We start from the raw sequence: 17,106 nt of genomic DNA, 5'->3' as shown, positions 1-17,106 counted from the left end.
ATTCTGGGGAAGGCACCAATGTGAAGAAGATAATCCTAGTTTTGAGTCCATTACACCAAACTGCTGTCCCAGCTGAACAAAGGCCCCATTTATTTGTGGTGTTTCACACCCACCTCACTGTTCCTGTGGTGTCACACATGAACTGCTCATTTACTGCCACCCCAGAGCACCGAAAATTAATTAATGCTGAATGAGCCAATTCCCAGCTGCCACGTCAGCATCACACCCGACAGTGCTCAGGTGATGTGCCACTCCCTGCAGAGGACAGGACAGGGCTCTCCGTGTCCCCTCTCCTCCAGGATTGCCACCACCTGCCACCCACCCTCCCAGGGCATCACAAACGAGCCAGGGCTGGGTTCCAGCTCAGGGTGACAGATCACTGCTGTCACTGCTCCTTCCCTGCAATGTCCCAGCACTGCCCTCTCCCTGGAAGGTGTTTCAGCTGCCCTGCAGTCTCCTCCTGGTCCCCTCCAGCCCCTGATGAAGACAAGAGATGAAGGCTGGCCACAGACACCTCCAGCCTGTCACCACTGCCACACCTCCAGGGCCAGAGGCAGACAGGGATGCTCACACTGCTCCAAGGGAATTCCACACAGGTCTGATGGCAGGAACCATAGCGGTGCTGCCCAGGGAGCTGTGATGCTGCTGCTCCATTTCTCAGGGCTCCTGTGCCATTCCTGCACCACTCATTGCTCCTCAGCACAAACCCTGGTGCTTCTAAGCACAGCTCACAGCTCTGAACTGAGAGAGGCTGAGTTTGGATTAGAGATTAGGAGGAAATCCTTCCCTGGGAGGGTGGGCAGGGCTGGGATGGAATTCCCAGATCTGCTGTGGCTGCCCCTGGATCCCTGGCAGTGCCCAAGGCCAGGTTGGACATTGGGGCTGGAGCACCTGGGACAGTGGGAGGTGTCCCTGCCATGGCTGGGGTGGCACTGGGTGGGATTTAAGGTCCTTTCCAACCCAAATCAATCTGGGATTCTGATTCTAAGGTGCCTGAACAAAAGCAGCTCAAATGAAACACACTGAAATGTGTTTAGTTACAGGAGAAAAACACTAAAAAAGCATATGAGCTTAAATCTTCAGTAAGGCCACTCATTAACACAACTGGCTGCATTTTTATGCCTTTCTAAAACCCTGCCATCAACTCTTTTCCCTCATCGTTATACATTAACATTCCTAAACCCTGAAGCCACAAGCTCCAGACAGTTTCCCATCCTTGAAGGTATTTAAAGATGATAAAAGACGGGAAACTTTTTATTGGTACACGAAGATCAAAACCCAGCATTGGAGCTGATGTCCAGCACTTAAGACCTCACACAACTGGCAGCAATTCTGTTGTAAAACATGCAATAACAGCAGCAAACTGCAGCTTAATTTTTCTCTACACATTCATTGGCATTCATGTAAGGTCCATTCACATCCATTACGAGGGAAGGCATCTGCATTATGGCTAAATATTGTATCTTGCAAACAGAGCAGCGTTTGTGCTGCTTCAGCCCTTGCAAACCAAAGAGGGCTTCACCCTAAATGAGGTTTTCCAGAACAAAGCTAAAGGACATTGGATGGATTTCAAGCTCCCCTTAGAGCTCAGGGTTTTTGGTGAGGTCAACTGTGGCAGAATTTAACTGTTCCATTACTGGAGACCTGAAAGCTGCTCCATGACTGGAGAACATTCATGCATTATATTAATATCTGTGGCTTGAAAAATAAAACTCCTCAAAAAATACTCCTTTTTTTTTTTTTTCTGGAATAAATTATACTCCTATTCCAAAAGAAAAAAAAACACATTTCCTTCTCCTTTCAGGCTCCAGAAATGCCTTCACACCAGGAGAAGGATGGGTGTTTTCCCTGCACAGCAAACAACATTTCACAACTTTATCATGGTTGAACATTCAGAAGTTGCCAGAGAAAAGAATCACCTCTGAAAAGCAGGAAAAACGTACTGAAATAATGAGTCATGTTCACTCGAGATGGGAAGTCATTCCCTAACAAGACTCCCAATTTAGAAGTGCTGGGTGAATAAAAAGGTATTTCCCAATTAATGTTCACAGATGTGTCTTCTGCAGCCCAAAACAAAGCAGACCTTCCAATTCTGCCAGGGCCACTCTGACAGAGCCTGCAGTCGTGTGAGTTACAGTTCCCTTGGTCATAAATCATCCTAATTACTATGGAATTTTGATAACAAGTGATAGACCTGAAAGAAATGTATGGAGTGAAGACAAAGTTACAATGTGAATACAGACAAAGCAAAAAGGTAATGCAAAGAGAAGGGGCACAATCAACAGGATTTATTTCATTATTTCTGCAATGATAATATGTAATAAACTAGTAAATAAGTGCTCATTCTGATGGTTCTTTTCAAGAGTTCCATACAACTAAGATCCAGTAAGATTTTGGAATAAATATCTCTAAGTAATTGACAATAATTCAGCAATACCTTCAATGATCCAGATGCTAAAGCCAACACAGAGCAGCCCTTCACTACCACTCCTGTACAAGTTACAAATGTAAAACAACAACAACAAAAAGCAGCAAATCCTCAAATCCTAAAAATCCCTAAAAGTGACTGTTTGGGTGACACTGCTTTCAAAGTGCAAAATTTTACTGTACAAGCAGTTTTGTAGCCTATAAAAGAATTCAATATTCTAGATCCACATCAGAGGGAAGCTCAGTCTGCCTCATCCCAGATGTGACATGGTGCTATCAGCAAGTAAAAAGTTTTACCAAGAACGTGGATTTTTGTTTGTTATTCTTCAGCTCCTTTTTACCTGGTTTTTTTTTTTTTTTTGGCCACTTGACGTCTTTTTACTGTGATTTATCCTCACTTCAGACAACAGATTCCTCGTTCATTTTCAAATTACCTGCATGCACTGGCAATCACACCTATCAGGAAGGGTTTTTGGTTTTTTTTTTGTTCCTGTCTGCTTTTGTTTTGCTGCAAGTCCTACGAAAAAGAATTCCAAGACGTATTTCCCAGAACAGGCAGGAAGCTGGACACGCTATCCCAACCCTGAGGATATCCTCTGTTCCACACTGGCACATAAATCTCAAAGCCCAGAGGATTTCTGCATCAATGAGGAGCATCTGGACAAGCTCAGAGCCACAAGCAATATTACCCAGCCTGCAGAGAACTTCTGACCTACAGGAGTTGAGAGGTGATCCCGACCATGACCGACAGGAAAAACGGAGAGGAGGAAAACAGGGATCTGCTTTAACACAACCAGAGCAGCAAAACCTCCTGGAATATTCAAGAAATCAATTAAAAAAAAAAACCCAAAACAACTGCATCCACCTCGGTTTGTCATCCCTGCTACCGTGAGCAGAAGAGATTAAAGAAAACCAGGCTGCATCAAAGGATTCAGGTAGAGGTGGAGAGAGCCAGGACAGCCCAGGGTGCAGTGAGAGGTCAGTGTGGACTTTGGAATTCCAGAGGTACAAACAGAAGACATTTTCTATATTCTTCAGGTGTCCATTTAAAATGAGAACAAACTCTTCTCAGAGGTGAAGAACGTTCAGGAGCGTGAAGAATGACTACTTCCAAATTATTGAGGTATTACAGCTCAAATTGCCTTAATAGGAGCTGATTTATATTTATGGCCAAGTTTCATACAGCATTTAAACTTTGCACAACTCCTCCCCCAAGTCAGATCATTGAACTTGAAGAGTTTAAAAAATAAGGCAGGAAATATTTTCCATCCTCCTTTGTCCATATACACACCAGGATATTCAGTGCAGTTACCCAGCTGAAAGTTTTTGGTCAGCACTGTTGTATTTTATATATATTAATAAAATCAAAGAACCACAGAATTTTTTAAGGCTGGAAAAGACCTTTAAGATCATCAAATCCAACCATCAACCAGCATCACCATGTTCACCTTTAAACCACATCCTCAAGTGCCACATCCACATGGTTTTTGAACACTTGCAGGGATGGTGATTCCATAATTTCCTACAGCATCCCACACCACAGGAGCTCTGTGTGTGACCACCCAAACCCCACTGTCCTTCCAGGCCTCCCACACCAATAAATGCAGAGGTCTCTTGGCCTCCAGGGAGCACAAGGAATGCTTTTGTTGTTCCCACCCATCACTCTTCCAGGGAGACTTGTTCACCTGGGATACAACCCTGACCCTGCTTTTAGGAACAATGCAGACATTTCCTATTGCAGCAGGAATGTCTGTAAGAGCATTTGTCTTCAAGGGAACATTCAATGCTTAAAATAAAAGACTTAAAATAAAATATCAGTTTGGATGGATAATCTGTAGATTCTAAATTTCACTAAGGTAGGCAGCACACCAGCTTGGTTCTGAAACATATCAAGACATTTACTTGTGTGGGTCCATGAATGTGGATAAAACCTCATATTTCTGAATATTTTCCTACAAATTCTGGACAGGCTTTCCACCTGGAGTAGAAAGCAATCACTACCACTCCTGGACAAGTTACAAATGTAAAACAACAACAACAAAAAGCAGCAAATCCTCAAATCCTAAAAACCCCTAAAAGTGACTGTTTGGGTGACACCACTTTCAAGGTGCAAAATTTTACTGTACAAGCAGTTTTGTAGCCTATAAAAGAATTCAATATTCTAGATGCACATCAGAGGGAAGCTCAGTCTGCCTCATCCCAGATGTGACATGGTGACATTTTCCCAGCTAAAACTCTGTCAGCAAGCACTGGACACCGTTCCTGACCACAGGAACCACCCTGGCAGCATCTGCCCAGCACCTCCAGGATGAAATGTGTGTGTGTGTGTGTGCATGGAGCACCTATGAAACAATAAACTCCTGCACCCTGGCGGGCTGTGACACTGATGGAGCATGGCCAGCAGCAGGCTGCTCACACAGGCTGTTCATCATCATCACCTGAGCACAAGCAAAACCCCAACTGTGGGATGACAAAGCCAGGGGGACGGGCATCAATAAAGCACAGGAAAAACAAATGACAGGAAAACAACTGACTGGGAAGCTAAAAGGACAAAGTTTCTAACTTGATCTCATTATTTCTTGCTCTGAGCTGGCAGAAGGAAAAGTCCTCTGCCACTGCCTGCAGACGATTCTGACTTCATGTCTAAATCTACGTTGTGATGATAATAACAGGAAAATAAAACACGATTTAAAAATCTATTAGTGCAAGTGACAATTGACATGTATCAGCAGCCTATAGCTACAAGCCTCTGAAAGGTCAAAATTAACCAAACAAATTGAGAACTGCTCCAAGCCTCATTGGATCAGCTGACCACGACAGTTATTCAGAAACTGAGAAGCTATCAAAAAGTTTTTATCACCAGCAAGTGCCCTTTTTAATAAGCAACGAGGCAATAATGAGCATTTATCACAAAGAATTTATGTGCACTAAACAGCTTTAAATTTTTCAAAAGCCAACAGGAATTTATTTCTTACCCAGAATCAGTGAGAACCAGCAAAGCTGAGCTGGTTGGATCAATCTACAAGAGATCCATGCTTGGAATTATTTTCATTTAATGAATAAGCATTTAAAGGAATTTTGGAAAGTTGGATTTAAGTAAGGCAAATACTGCAGGCTCCAATGAAATCATCCCAGCCCTGGATTGATGGAACAGCTCCTGTTTATTCCTGGTGGAGAGAAGACAACTCCCCATCCCAGGGTGAGCACTTCACATCACTGCCAGTCTGATCAGGCTCTGAACACCCTGACAGAAAATGAGATGTGAGATGGAAACCAGCACTAAATGTTTAATATGATCAGCAATTCACAATTATTTCTTAAGTGTCTTTTCCCTGATAACTTTTTCCACTGCATGATCTTAGTGAGAAGATAATGGGAGATGCTGCTTTTGAATAAGTTATACATTTCCCCTGCTTTACTTGAACCTCACAATGCCACCATTATTAATATTTTCCCTCCACAAAACAGCAGTAGCCTTCCAAAGAAAAAGTCCTTGACCAAAATATCAGAGGATATTAAACTGAGAAGTGATCTACTGATGCAAATCATTAAATCTATTTGCATTTGCTTACTGAACCCTAACACAGAAATTAAACTACATAGTGTGGGAAAAGAGCTGGTTTTGCATGGTTAAAAGGAGACATCTTGGAAGATCCGAGCTCTATGTCATTAATTTTCCTTCTTCCCCTCATTAACAAGTAAAATGTTTTCACTGCTTGAAAAGTTTTAATAAATAGGAAAAAGCAGGGCAGCTGACATAAGTTTTTAATGTAATATACAAGAGCTTTTAATATTTTTACATATATTAATGTAAAAGCTAAAAATAAATGTTAAAAGGTTACATTTGTGAAGAAAGAAAAATGGCATTTACAGTTACAGGGTAAGGTTTTAGAATTTAACTCTTTCTCTCCCAGCACGGGGTGCTCAGGAGCATTTGCCATTTCCCTGGAATGGCAGAGATGAGGCATTGCAGAAGTACCTGGGGGTTAAGGACACACATTCCCTCCCAGCTCTGAGCTCCAGGGTGATTTACTGGGCTTTGTCCTACCAAGTCTTAAATTCTTTTTATAGAAGGAATTACAGGAGGCATTTTAAGAACAGCCCATAATTAGCACAAGCACTGGCAGGGTGAGACCTTTGGGTTTCACTGAAATGTGTGAGGCAAAGTGGCCAGGGAAGAGCAGGAACTGCTGCTGCCAACTCCAGCTGGAGCTGGGAAAAGCATCCAACACCAAAAAAATCCAACAGCAGCCCAGGACAGAGCCCAAGGACTGTGCCAGCAGCTCAGGGGAGGGGATTCAGGAGAATTGAGAGAGTCCTGGAGAATTGTGCCAGCTCTGGGATCCTCAACATGAGGACCTGGAGCTGATGCAGCAAATCCAGAGGAGGTCACAGAGATGTTCCAGGGCTGGAGCCAGGCTGGGACACCTGGGGGTGCTCACCTGGAGAGGAGAAGGATCCAGGGGGAGCCCAGAGCCCCTGGCAGAGCCTAAAGGGGCTCTAGGAGAGCTGGAGGGGGACTGGGGACAAGGCATGGAGGGACAGGACACAGGGAATGGCTCCCACTGCCAGAGGGCAGGGCTGGATGGGATATTGGGAAGGAATTCCTGGCTGGGATGGAATTCCCACCTTTGCCGTGGCTGCCCCTGGATCCCTGGCAGTGCCCAAGGCCAGGTTGGACATTCCTGGGACAGTGGGAGGTGTCCCTGCCATGGATGGGGTTACTGGATGGGATTTAAGGTCCTTTCCAACCCAACCATTCCAGGATTTCTGCTGGGCAGTGATGCTTCCAAACCCTGAATATTAACATGGCCAGTGCTGTGTGTGAACACCAAAAGCTCAGTTTCAGTGTGCAGAACACAAAGCTTTGCTGCTCAGCTGGGCTGTGTTTGTAACCCTCAGGGTTGGCCAAGACTCCTAAACCAAGAAATGTTATAACAGCCCAGTGATCACATTTTACAGGGCTGATATTTTAAAACAGCAAAAGTAACAACAAACTGTATTAGATAATATAACTTGTGCAGACACCCACTTGAAAACACCACAAATATGTCTCTTTCTTTCCTGTGTGGAAGACATAGAGCTGTAATACTGCTGAAAAATTATTCCAGCAAAGAGGAGTGGGAGAATTTGCTTATGCAGCATCATCTCCTCAAGAAATTTCACAGAAAATAAACCCTTTCCTGATGCCCTGCCCTGTGCTGTGCCACAGATACAGTGCCTGGTGTGTCTTGACTGATGCCAGGAGTAATTCAGGCCAGGAGTGGAACCTTTCCACCTCTGGTGCCAGAGGTAGATTAATGCAGTGGAGCATTTTTCCATTGCAAATCCTTGTTATAAGGATGGGAAAATGGGCTGCATAATGACATGGATTATGTTTCTATTATGTACCAGAATTAGTGGGTGTTTGGAATATTGCAACTCTTCATCTTGGGTTCCCTCCCTGACTTCTGTGGGCCTCGAAAAAGATTTAGATGCATAGATAATGCTGGGAATAATTTAAAGCACAGACTCACCTGGATGTGGATAACAGGAACCCCTCCTGCAGCTCTCCTTGAGGGAGAGAACTGAACCACTGAAATGTTTTAGTGTCAGGTGTCTGTAAGAGCAACCTGGAGAGCCCTGACTACCAAATGTTGTGATGGGAGCAACATGCAGGGTTTGAGGAGAGCCAGCATGGCAAGGGCCTCTAGAATCCCACATGGTTTGGGTGGGAAAGGACCTTAAACCCCACCCAGAGCCACCCCTGCCATGGCAGGGACACCTCCCACTGTGCCAATGTCCAACCTGGCCTTGGGCACTGCCAGGGATCCAGGGGCAGCCACAGCAAAGCTGGGAATTCCATCCCCACCCTGCCAGGGAACAATTCCTGCCCAAAATCCCATCCAGCCCTGCCCCAGCCATTCCCTGTGTCCTGTCCCTCCATCCTTGTCCCCAGTCCCTCTCCATCTTCTTCCTGTGGCTCCTTCAGGTGCTGTGAGGCCACAGTGAGGTCACCCCAAACCTCTCCTGGCCAGGTGAACAATCCCAGGTGTCCCAGCCTTCCCTCCCAGCAGCTCCAGGTCCCTCCTGTGCTGGGGCAGCTCTGCAGGTGAGGCTCACCTGGGCACGGGGGCACAATCCCAACCCCTTCCCTGCTGCCCACACTGGGATCAGCCCAGGGCACAGGGGGTCTCTGGGCTGTCAGTGAACGTGGCCAGCTCATGTCCAGCTTCTCATCCACCAAAAAAAATCTCTGCTTTTGTTTTATTTTTTTTTGCACAGAAGCTTCTCTGCCACGATTTCAGGAGAAAACCACAACTGAAGACTTGCAAAACCCACTCCTATTTGAATCTTGCAACGCTGCTTTCGACAGATAATAGAAATGCAGCCGTGCTGTCAGGGAAAATAACACAGCTAAAGTCTAGTATTGATTACAGAGGAGTTGCTCAAGATTCACTTCAGCTTCAGTGAGAGAGGAACGTGGGTTTTGCTAATCAGGCAGAATTAAATTCACCAGCCAGACCTGACAGTAAAACTTTGCCCACAAATAATTTCTAAAACCATGTGAAACCACATCTTTGAGCTGTAATATATGTCAGGCTAAACTCTAAAAACATGCAGAAAGTTATTTTGTTTAAGTTTTGGAAACACCACTTCCAATAAAAAGTTTTCTTAGCTTGATGCAGCATAAACAATCTGTAGCATCTCCACAAGAAACTATGAAAAACCCTAGCCCAGTTTATTTTTAATAAAAGGAGGACTATGCTATATAATAACTCTTCCTGCCACATCCATTGAATCTGCTGAAATAAAGATTGATGCCTGGATATTTGTAGAGACTTCTACCAGAGAAGGTAATATTTCTTTTTTCCTTTCTTTCCTATTTTTTAAAATATACTTTCCTGTTGTTTTGAAGTAATTGGAAGTAACAAGCATCATCTCCCTATTACCCAGGCATCTGCATGTTTTGTTTCCAAGACAAGTGGCAGAAAACTCAACGAGGTTTGTGAGAGCTTTGTGGGACAAGTTAAAAGATATTTGGAAATGAAAGGTTTTCAAAGAGGAACATTGATGAGAGACTGATCTTCTGGTGTCTGCTCCACACAGGCACCACAAACAGGCTCTCACTTTGCTCATCAGTATGAAAATCAATGTTGTCAGCACTGGGAGGGGTTAAAAGGCTAAAATCTCCCGGGGATTTGAACAAGCATCACCCAGAAGAAGCAGGGGCTGTCTGAGACAAAGCAGCACCTTGAAGGATTTGGGAACAGGGCAGCCCAGAAGTAAAGAACAGCTGGGGAGTGGTTGCTGGATTTGTCCACACTCACTGGTGTTTTAACACAGAACTGTGGAATTGTTAAGGTTGGAGAAGACCTCCAAGATCATCAAATGCAGCCATCAACCAGCAGCACCAACCATGTCCTCAAGGTTGAAGCCACCCAGGGATGGTGACTCCAACTCCTCCCTGGGCAGCCTATTCCAAAGCTTTACAATCCTTTCCATGAAAAGTTTTTCTTCATTTCCAATCTCTACTTCCCCTGGCCCAGCCTGGGGCCGTTCCCTCTCCTCCTGTCCCTGTTCCCAGATCCCAAATCCCCCCGGCTGTCCCCTCCTGTCAGAGCCACAAGGGCCCCCCTGAGCCTCCTTTTCTCCAGGCTGAGCCCCTTCCCAGCTCCCTCAGGAATTCTCCATTCCCTTCCCAGCTCCCTCGGGAATTCTCCAGCCCCTTCCCAGCTCCCTCGGGAATTCTCCAGCCCCTCCCCAGCTCCTTTCCCTGTTCCCTCTCTCCATTTAGAGCTCATCCCAAACCCATTCATTTCTTTCCCCCAACTATGTTCTCTGGCTCATTCAGCTTTTATCCTGCACCATTTTAAATAGAAAATCTCTGTTGTTACACAATAATCAAGGAAGAGCTGAATGAGGATGAGTGGAGCCTCTTCCAAGCCACACTGCCAATAATCCTCTACTCACATAAGTCACATCAGATGTTCATGGCAAACCAGGAATCCACTCCAAGCAGCAGAGCAGTCACACCCCTACCTCCTTCCGTGGGTTTTTACTGTGCCCCTGAGCTCCACTAAGTTTCTTAGGCTTGGCAGATGCTCAGTGGAAAAATAGGAGGAGTGGCACTCTCCCAAATGCCTCCCACTTGTGGCATCAAAGTGAGATATCACTCCCAGTAAATTTTACAGTATGAGGAATGAAACAGTTAGCAAAGTTGACATTTAAACCATCACCACTGGCTATGATTAAATACCTCAGAGATGAACAGAGTGCTTCACACCTCTCCAAGTTATTGTTCTAGGCTCTCATCAGACTCCCTGCCCCACTGCATCCCCTGCCTTTGCACACACCTGAGATTTTCCTTCCATCTCTAATAGCTGGAAAGCTGCTTCACCTGAGATGCTGCAGAGTTTCTGATGATGTTACAGGGACAGAGATTGAGTGAAACCTTTGGAACTGCAGATTCACCCTGAGGTTGATGCAGATTAATAACACAGGAAGGGCCAAACTGGCTCCTTGTTCCTCCTCCTCTGATCTCCCTCGGTAAGATGGAGGGAAATGAAACACTGAAGCAAATTGCAAATCACCTGCAGGGAACACAGATGGCAGATGAGGTCACACTGCTTCTGAAAGAGCCCAAAGGGAAGTCTGGGTGTATTCCTACAACTCCAGGAAAATGCAGGGTTTGACCATTCCAACAGTGCAGCAAGTCAGGCTGCCCAACTTTCCTCCCCACACATGCAGGAAGCACCCAACACCTCCTCTGCAATCTCCCAAATCCAGGTCACACCACAAACACCCAATTCCCCAGCCCAGGGAGGAGGAGCAGACCTGCAGGAGAAGCTCAGGATGGGAGCTCAGGCCCCTCTGGCAAACTCCAGCTGCTCCAAACCCCAGCAGCCCCAGAGTGCAGGAGCCCAGAGCCAGGAGAGGCTGTCCCCAAATCATCCCCATCCTGGGGGATGTCACCTTGGCAGTGACAGATCACAGCTGAGATCTTCAGTGGAAAACTTAACTCATGGTGGCATCCCCAGGTGAATAAATGATATTCCACACTAGGCTATGGGCACCACCTGGGATCTGTGCCCACTTTTCAGATGGCAGATTTCATTTTCATGTCACACACACTCTCAGTAGGATGATGGTGGCCATCCCCCCATGTGCCCAGCAGGATTTTTCCAACCACACACTGAAAGCTGATTTGTTTTCCTCAAAACATGTTGTGCTACAGCCTTTTCACTAAAATCCTCCAGTTCCCCCAGTACCTGCCTGCCCCAGCCCATGTGCAGCCCAGACAAGCCCTGCCCCACGCTGACCAGGCAGGGAGCTGGGAAAACCAGGGGGGGTTTTCCTGAGGGAAAAGGGAATCCTGAGAGAATCTGGATTTTTGCAACACTGGGAGAAAACTACTCCCTGCTGCTATCCCAATGGCAAGTCAGCAGCCCACATTTCCAAAGGATTTTGTGCTGTAAATATTCAGCAGAAGGAAAGACATGGATTGTGTTACTGCCCATGGAAGTCCAGAGTGGGATTCCCTGCCCACCAAGGGGATAATTCACCCCTGCATCTCTGAAATGAGACAAAGCTTCTCAAAACAGAATCATCCTGGTGTGGGACCACCACAGCTGACAGCAGAACAACAAAAAAACTAATTCTGAAACTCCAAAGCAGCTGAAGATACTTTGAAGTAAAATAACAGCAAAAGAGAGGGAGTTATTTTTTTGGAGATGAGCAAGAAGTGTCAAACATTTGCAATATTTCAGGTAGGGACGTTGGAGTATGGAATATTGATGAAACTGATCATTAGATTGGCAATGCACTGAAAGAAAAACGACAACAGCTGATACATAAATAACATATACATATACATATACATATACATATACATATACATATACATATACATATACATTATACATTATACATATACATATATATCAGTGTAATATATATATTGCATACTATTATTATATGTTGTATATAATAATTTATATAACTTGCATTTTTTATATAGATATATAATACATATACACAGCTTATACACATTTAAGGGTTTTTTTAAATATTAATTGTGAAGGTGAAGTTCTTAGAAACAGATAAACTTGTCCAGATTAACGTGTCAAACCTTCAGGGACCTGTTTGGATCAGGGCATCCTTATCACAGAATCCCAGATGGTTTGGGGCCCTCAAATCCCAGCCAGTGCCACCCCTGCCAAGGTAGAGGCACCTGCCATTGTCCCAGCCTGCTCCATGCCTCATCCAGCTCCAGGAATGGGATCCACATCATGAATTCCAAAAGCCTGGATAAAGTTGCCTCCTCTCCAAAAGAAACCATCCCTCTGTGACGTGTCTGGACTTTTAAACCCCAGCAGCTTCCCGAGGAGCAGAATAACCTCGGGTTATTACAATTAGTTTCATCTCATTAATAGATCAATTTCTTTCAAGCATACTGAAACCGGGTTTTACTTTGTTGCTTCTCCTTTTAGGCTCCATTATAGTCTGTGTTCTTAAGTTTTAAGGAGAGCCATCAGTGAGGAGGTTGTAATCTCAGGTGATTAATTGCACAGCATTTTACAAGCTGTAAAACAGAGCGAGATCTCCACAAAGCGATTATGCCATTAACCAGGGGCTCTTATCAGATTTTTCTACAACCACCAGGTTTGTCTGACAGATTGCAAGTCTTAAGTATTTATATATTTCAAAGGTTTACTTATTTTTGTTGTTAAAAAACCCTAAAATCTCTATTGATTGTTACATGCAATTCCACATGAGAAGTCCCGAGCACCGTGGAGCAGAATACCAATATTTATTACCAGACTTGTGCTCATTATGGTTCTCTCTGACAGGGGTCCATTAAAATCAATTTTTATGTTTCTTATGGTTTTTTTTTTTCCCACCCAATGTTCTTGCCATGGCGTTTATTAGCCAGTTAGGAGAAACACCAGGCACTGCTTTGTTTTTATTTTATTCTGTCGAAAATAATGAGGCCAGATTTAACAACTCTTCACCAGCGATGAGCAGAAGAGATTAAATGTTATACTTCAGCACAAACATTTACACATGGCTTTAAAATTTTTAGAACTTTATCAGTGCTAAAGACAAAAGGAAGTCCCACCTTTCTTCTTCTGATTTAAATTCTTGAAGTAATCATAAAAATACTCTTGTTGCCTTTAACTTCAGAGTTATTCCTGAGTGATAGACCCTCTAATGTAGCAATTTTTGCACATAAATCATGCAGCCTGTGAGGTTAAGAGTTACCAAGATGCCAGTAAAGCCTCAAGAGGAAGTGAAGTCAGCTCACCCACTGAGAAAAGTGAAGATCTACAACAGGTGAAAATTAAAATTTAGGAAAAGGATCTAAACCGTCCAACTTCTGCTGAAGAACAAGATCGTGAGAACCTTCAACCAGGTGAGCAAACCAGGTGTCCTGGTAAAATAAAACCAGATTTTTTTATCAGATGTTCTGGTAGAAGAGCAGCACCCATCCCTACAAATGGCTCTGAGAGCTCCCAGATCTTTTTCCTGCTCTTATTCCACTCACTCACTCACTGACATTTGCCCTTCCCAGGCTGAAGATCCTCATCCCCTGGGTTGCTCTCCAGGCAGATTTTGCTCTGCAGCAAAGCCAAGTTTCAACTCTCCTAAATACCCATTTATTTCCATTCTTCATCAGTAGAAAGCCAGCCCTTAAAGCAGAATCTGAAGAAAGTGAAGCAGTTATTTCCATATCACTGCAGCTGGCAAAACTGTGAAATCCAGAGGCTTCAGGGTTTTCGCATGGGAGGCAAAATCATATTTCAACCAGAACACACATTATGCTCCATATTCCTGATTAATTTTACACCCATTTCAGTTACAAGGAATAAAATAGGAAAACAGGCATGCTACAAATCCATGGAGAATTTCAGAAGCAAACACAGGATGAAAAAAAGACAATGTTGAGAAAAGAAGCCAAACCTGTTTGTCTTGTCAGTGGGAGCATCGATGTAGTAGACTGTGGAAAAGTGGAATTTAATTGTCAAACCCAGTTGAAAGACCAGCCTTAGAGAAGTCTGAGAAAGTCTAAGAAGTCTTGATTTTGGCAAAGAAATTTGGCATAGAAATTTAGCATCTAATTCAATACGAATTCAATGTTCCTTCTAAAAATGGCACTGAACATTTCCTCACAAATAAGGAAAGAAAAAAAAAAAAATCCAAGATCTGGGCAGGACAGATGGACTCCAATAGAATGAACACAACTTACAAGAAACAGGAAAATGCTTCCTCAGCCAGGCCTGGATTGGAGACATGATCCCCAGTGCCACGTGGGATCTGCTCCAAACTGCAGAAGACATTACAGCTCTGGGAAAACAACTCGAGCTCTCACGAGTACCACACAGTAATTAAAACAATCAGTCATTCCTGCACCTACCTGCTGGAGCCTAGATCTAGATATAAAAATATAAAAAAAAATAAAAATAGATGGAGGTCTGCAAAATTTGTGAGGCGTGCACGGAGATTTGACCCTCAGTGACATTCATGAGTGTGCCAAAAATTAAGGGAGGCTTTCAAAATTTACATTAAAAACACTTCTGGTTTCAAAATTTACATTAAAACCACTTCTGGTTTAAAATGTTTGATACTATTTTGGAGGCAGCAGAGGAATTGATGTGTTTTGGAGCCCTTAAGGGCACAAGAGCCTCCTCCCAGTATGATTAACAAAAAGAAGTGTGCTCTCAGATCCTCTGGGCAATCTGCTTCCCTCAGCACGAGCACAAGCACAGGATCAATAGGACATGAACTCACCCAGCTGGCAGCACGCTCATTTTGGGAAGTTTTATTTCATGTACTCCTGTTTCACACCCCGAGATCTCGATCTTTCCCACGGGGCTGAGCAGAAGCACGTGTTTCTCCTTGCATGGAGATCCTCCCTGCTTGGAATTCACCTGTTCAAGGAAATAAAATCCTCTTTAACTGCAGGAATTTGCACCAAGGAACAGATTTGAGTGGTTTTTCAAAAGCAATTTGAAAAAAAAAAAAAAAAAAAAAAACAAAGCAAGAAAACAGCGAATTTCAAGTTTCCTCAACTACGGCATTCACTTTCAAAATTCCAACTTAAAATGATCCATCCTCACAAGTCAGCACCTAAACCAAAGTCTCAAAAAAAACATTAACTAGCAGCATATGATCTTCATAAAAATGTGAAATAGCAGCAGTTTCATGGCTGGTTTATCAGCTAAAATCCGATGTGTTGTGACACTTATTTAAAACAGGATTGTTGTGACAACAAAGTAGATTCAGTGGTTTAGAGCAGCAGTGTTATGCAAATAACAGCTGGAACACAAATAGAATATGTCTGCTGGAAAAGAAAACATATGAAAAAATCAATCATTCCTTAGGAAAAGAAGCATATTTTTATTCCCATTGTTACCAGTCTGGTTTTACGATTACTGATAGGATGTAGTTGGAAACAGCTGCCAAGTATTTCTCAATATTGGACAAGACCAACAATAACAGACTTGTCAAATTCATCTTGCCTAGAAAAACCACCCCAGTGTGGATGTGTGAGTTGTAGTCACAGTTTGGTTGGTACCAGCACTGCAGGAGGACAGGACAGGACAGGACACCACCAGTGTGTCCACTGCAGTCACCCAGACACCAAAACAAAAAAAAAAAAACATCCTGTGCTCCAAACAGCTCATGTGAAACTGGGAAAAAAGGGAACAACTGAGAAATTGTGAGGCAGCACAAGGTAACTCCATCAGCAAACACAGAATAAAAGGTTCCTGTGACTCTTTGGGATGGAAGAGACCTTCAAAACCACTTATTTCCACACCTCCCACTGTCCCAGGTGCTCCAACCCCAATGTCCAACCTGGCCTTGGGCACTGCCAGGGATCCAGGGGCAGCCACAGCAAATCTGGGAATTCCATCCCCACCCTCCCAGGGAATAATTCCTGCCCAAAATCCCATCTAAATCTCCCCTCTGGGAAGCCATTCCCTGTGTCCTGTCCCTCCAGGGGCAGGACCTTGCACTTGACTTGTTGAATTTCATGAGGTTTCCTGCAACACTGAGAGATCAGAACATTTCTGGGATTTATTTCATTTACTTCCCTGTGCTCAAGGTTGGATGGGGCTTGGAGCAACCTGGTGCAGTGGGAGGTGTCCCTGTCCATGGCAGGGGATGGGATGAAATGAGATTTAAGATCCTTTCCAACCCAAACCATTCTGGAATTCCAGGAATGACAGAGCAGGGGTGCAGCAGGAGGCAGGAAGGTCCTTGCAGGGTGACTTCCAGCTGCCCACTGCTCACTGTACAGCTGTACAATAATTAGTTGTTTTCCAAATAAGAGAATCTTTTCAAATCCCATTATAAAGTGCTGTGGAATGAAGTCACATCTGTGAGTAATATAATCAGTGTGAGAGAGCAGAAAAACCATCAAGCTGACAGTTTTGCATAACTAGAGCAAAAGTAAACCTAAAGCCCTGAATTTTGGGCAGCTCTTCTGCAATTCCTCCATTCCAGACACGCAGCAACCAGAGCAGCCTCACTCAGCTTGGAGAAGTTCAGGAACTGCAGGTTCCCTGAGGTTTCTTTACTTTGACTGCAAGCCCAATTGATCAATAATCAAATGTTTGGAGGCATCACAAAGAAACTCCTTCCCCAAGCAACTTTCTCCATGTTCCTTCTCCCTCCTCGAGGACGTGGGAGAAC

General features: G+C 44.1%; 1 protein-coding gene across 3 annotated transcripts in view; it reads right to left on the bottom strand.

The window, feature by feature from the left end:
- MGMT (O-6-methylguanine-DNA methyltransferase) overlaps positions 1 to 17,106 on the bottom strand; it is a 137,541-nt gene that overhangs the window by 102,887 nt on the left and 17,548 nt on the right. For all 3 annotated transcript variants that reach the window (XM_014879613.2, XM_088169465.1, XM_088169466.1), the window contains exon 3: positions 15,199 to 15,338. In XM_014879613.2, coding sequence (XP_014735099.1) covers positions 15,199 to 15,338 — 140 coding nt within the window. The remainder of the gene's footprint in view (positions 1 to 15,198; positions 15,339 to 17,106) is intronic.

The sequence above is a fragment of the Sturnus vulgaris genome, chromosome 8 (assembly GCF_052056855.1).
Source record: "Sturnus vulgaris isolate bStuVul1 chromosome 8, bStuVul1.hap1, whole genome shotgun sequence".
NCBI lineage: Eukaryota > Metazoa > Chordata > Aves > Passeriformes > Sturnidae > Sturnus > Sturnus vulgaris.
The sequence above is the reverse complement of the archived record's forward strand: the minus strand, read 5'-3'. Positions and strand labels throughout refer to the sequence as shown.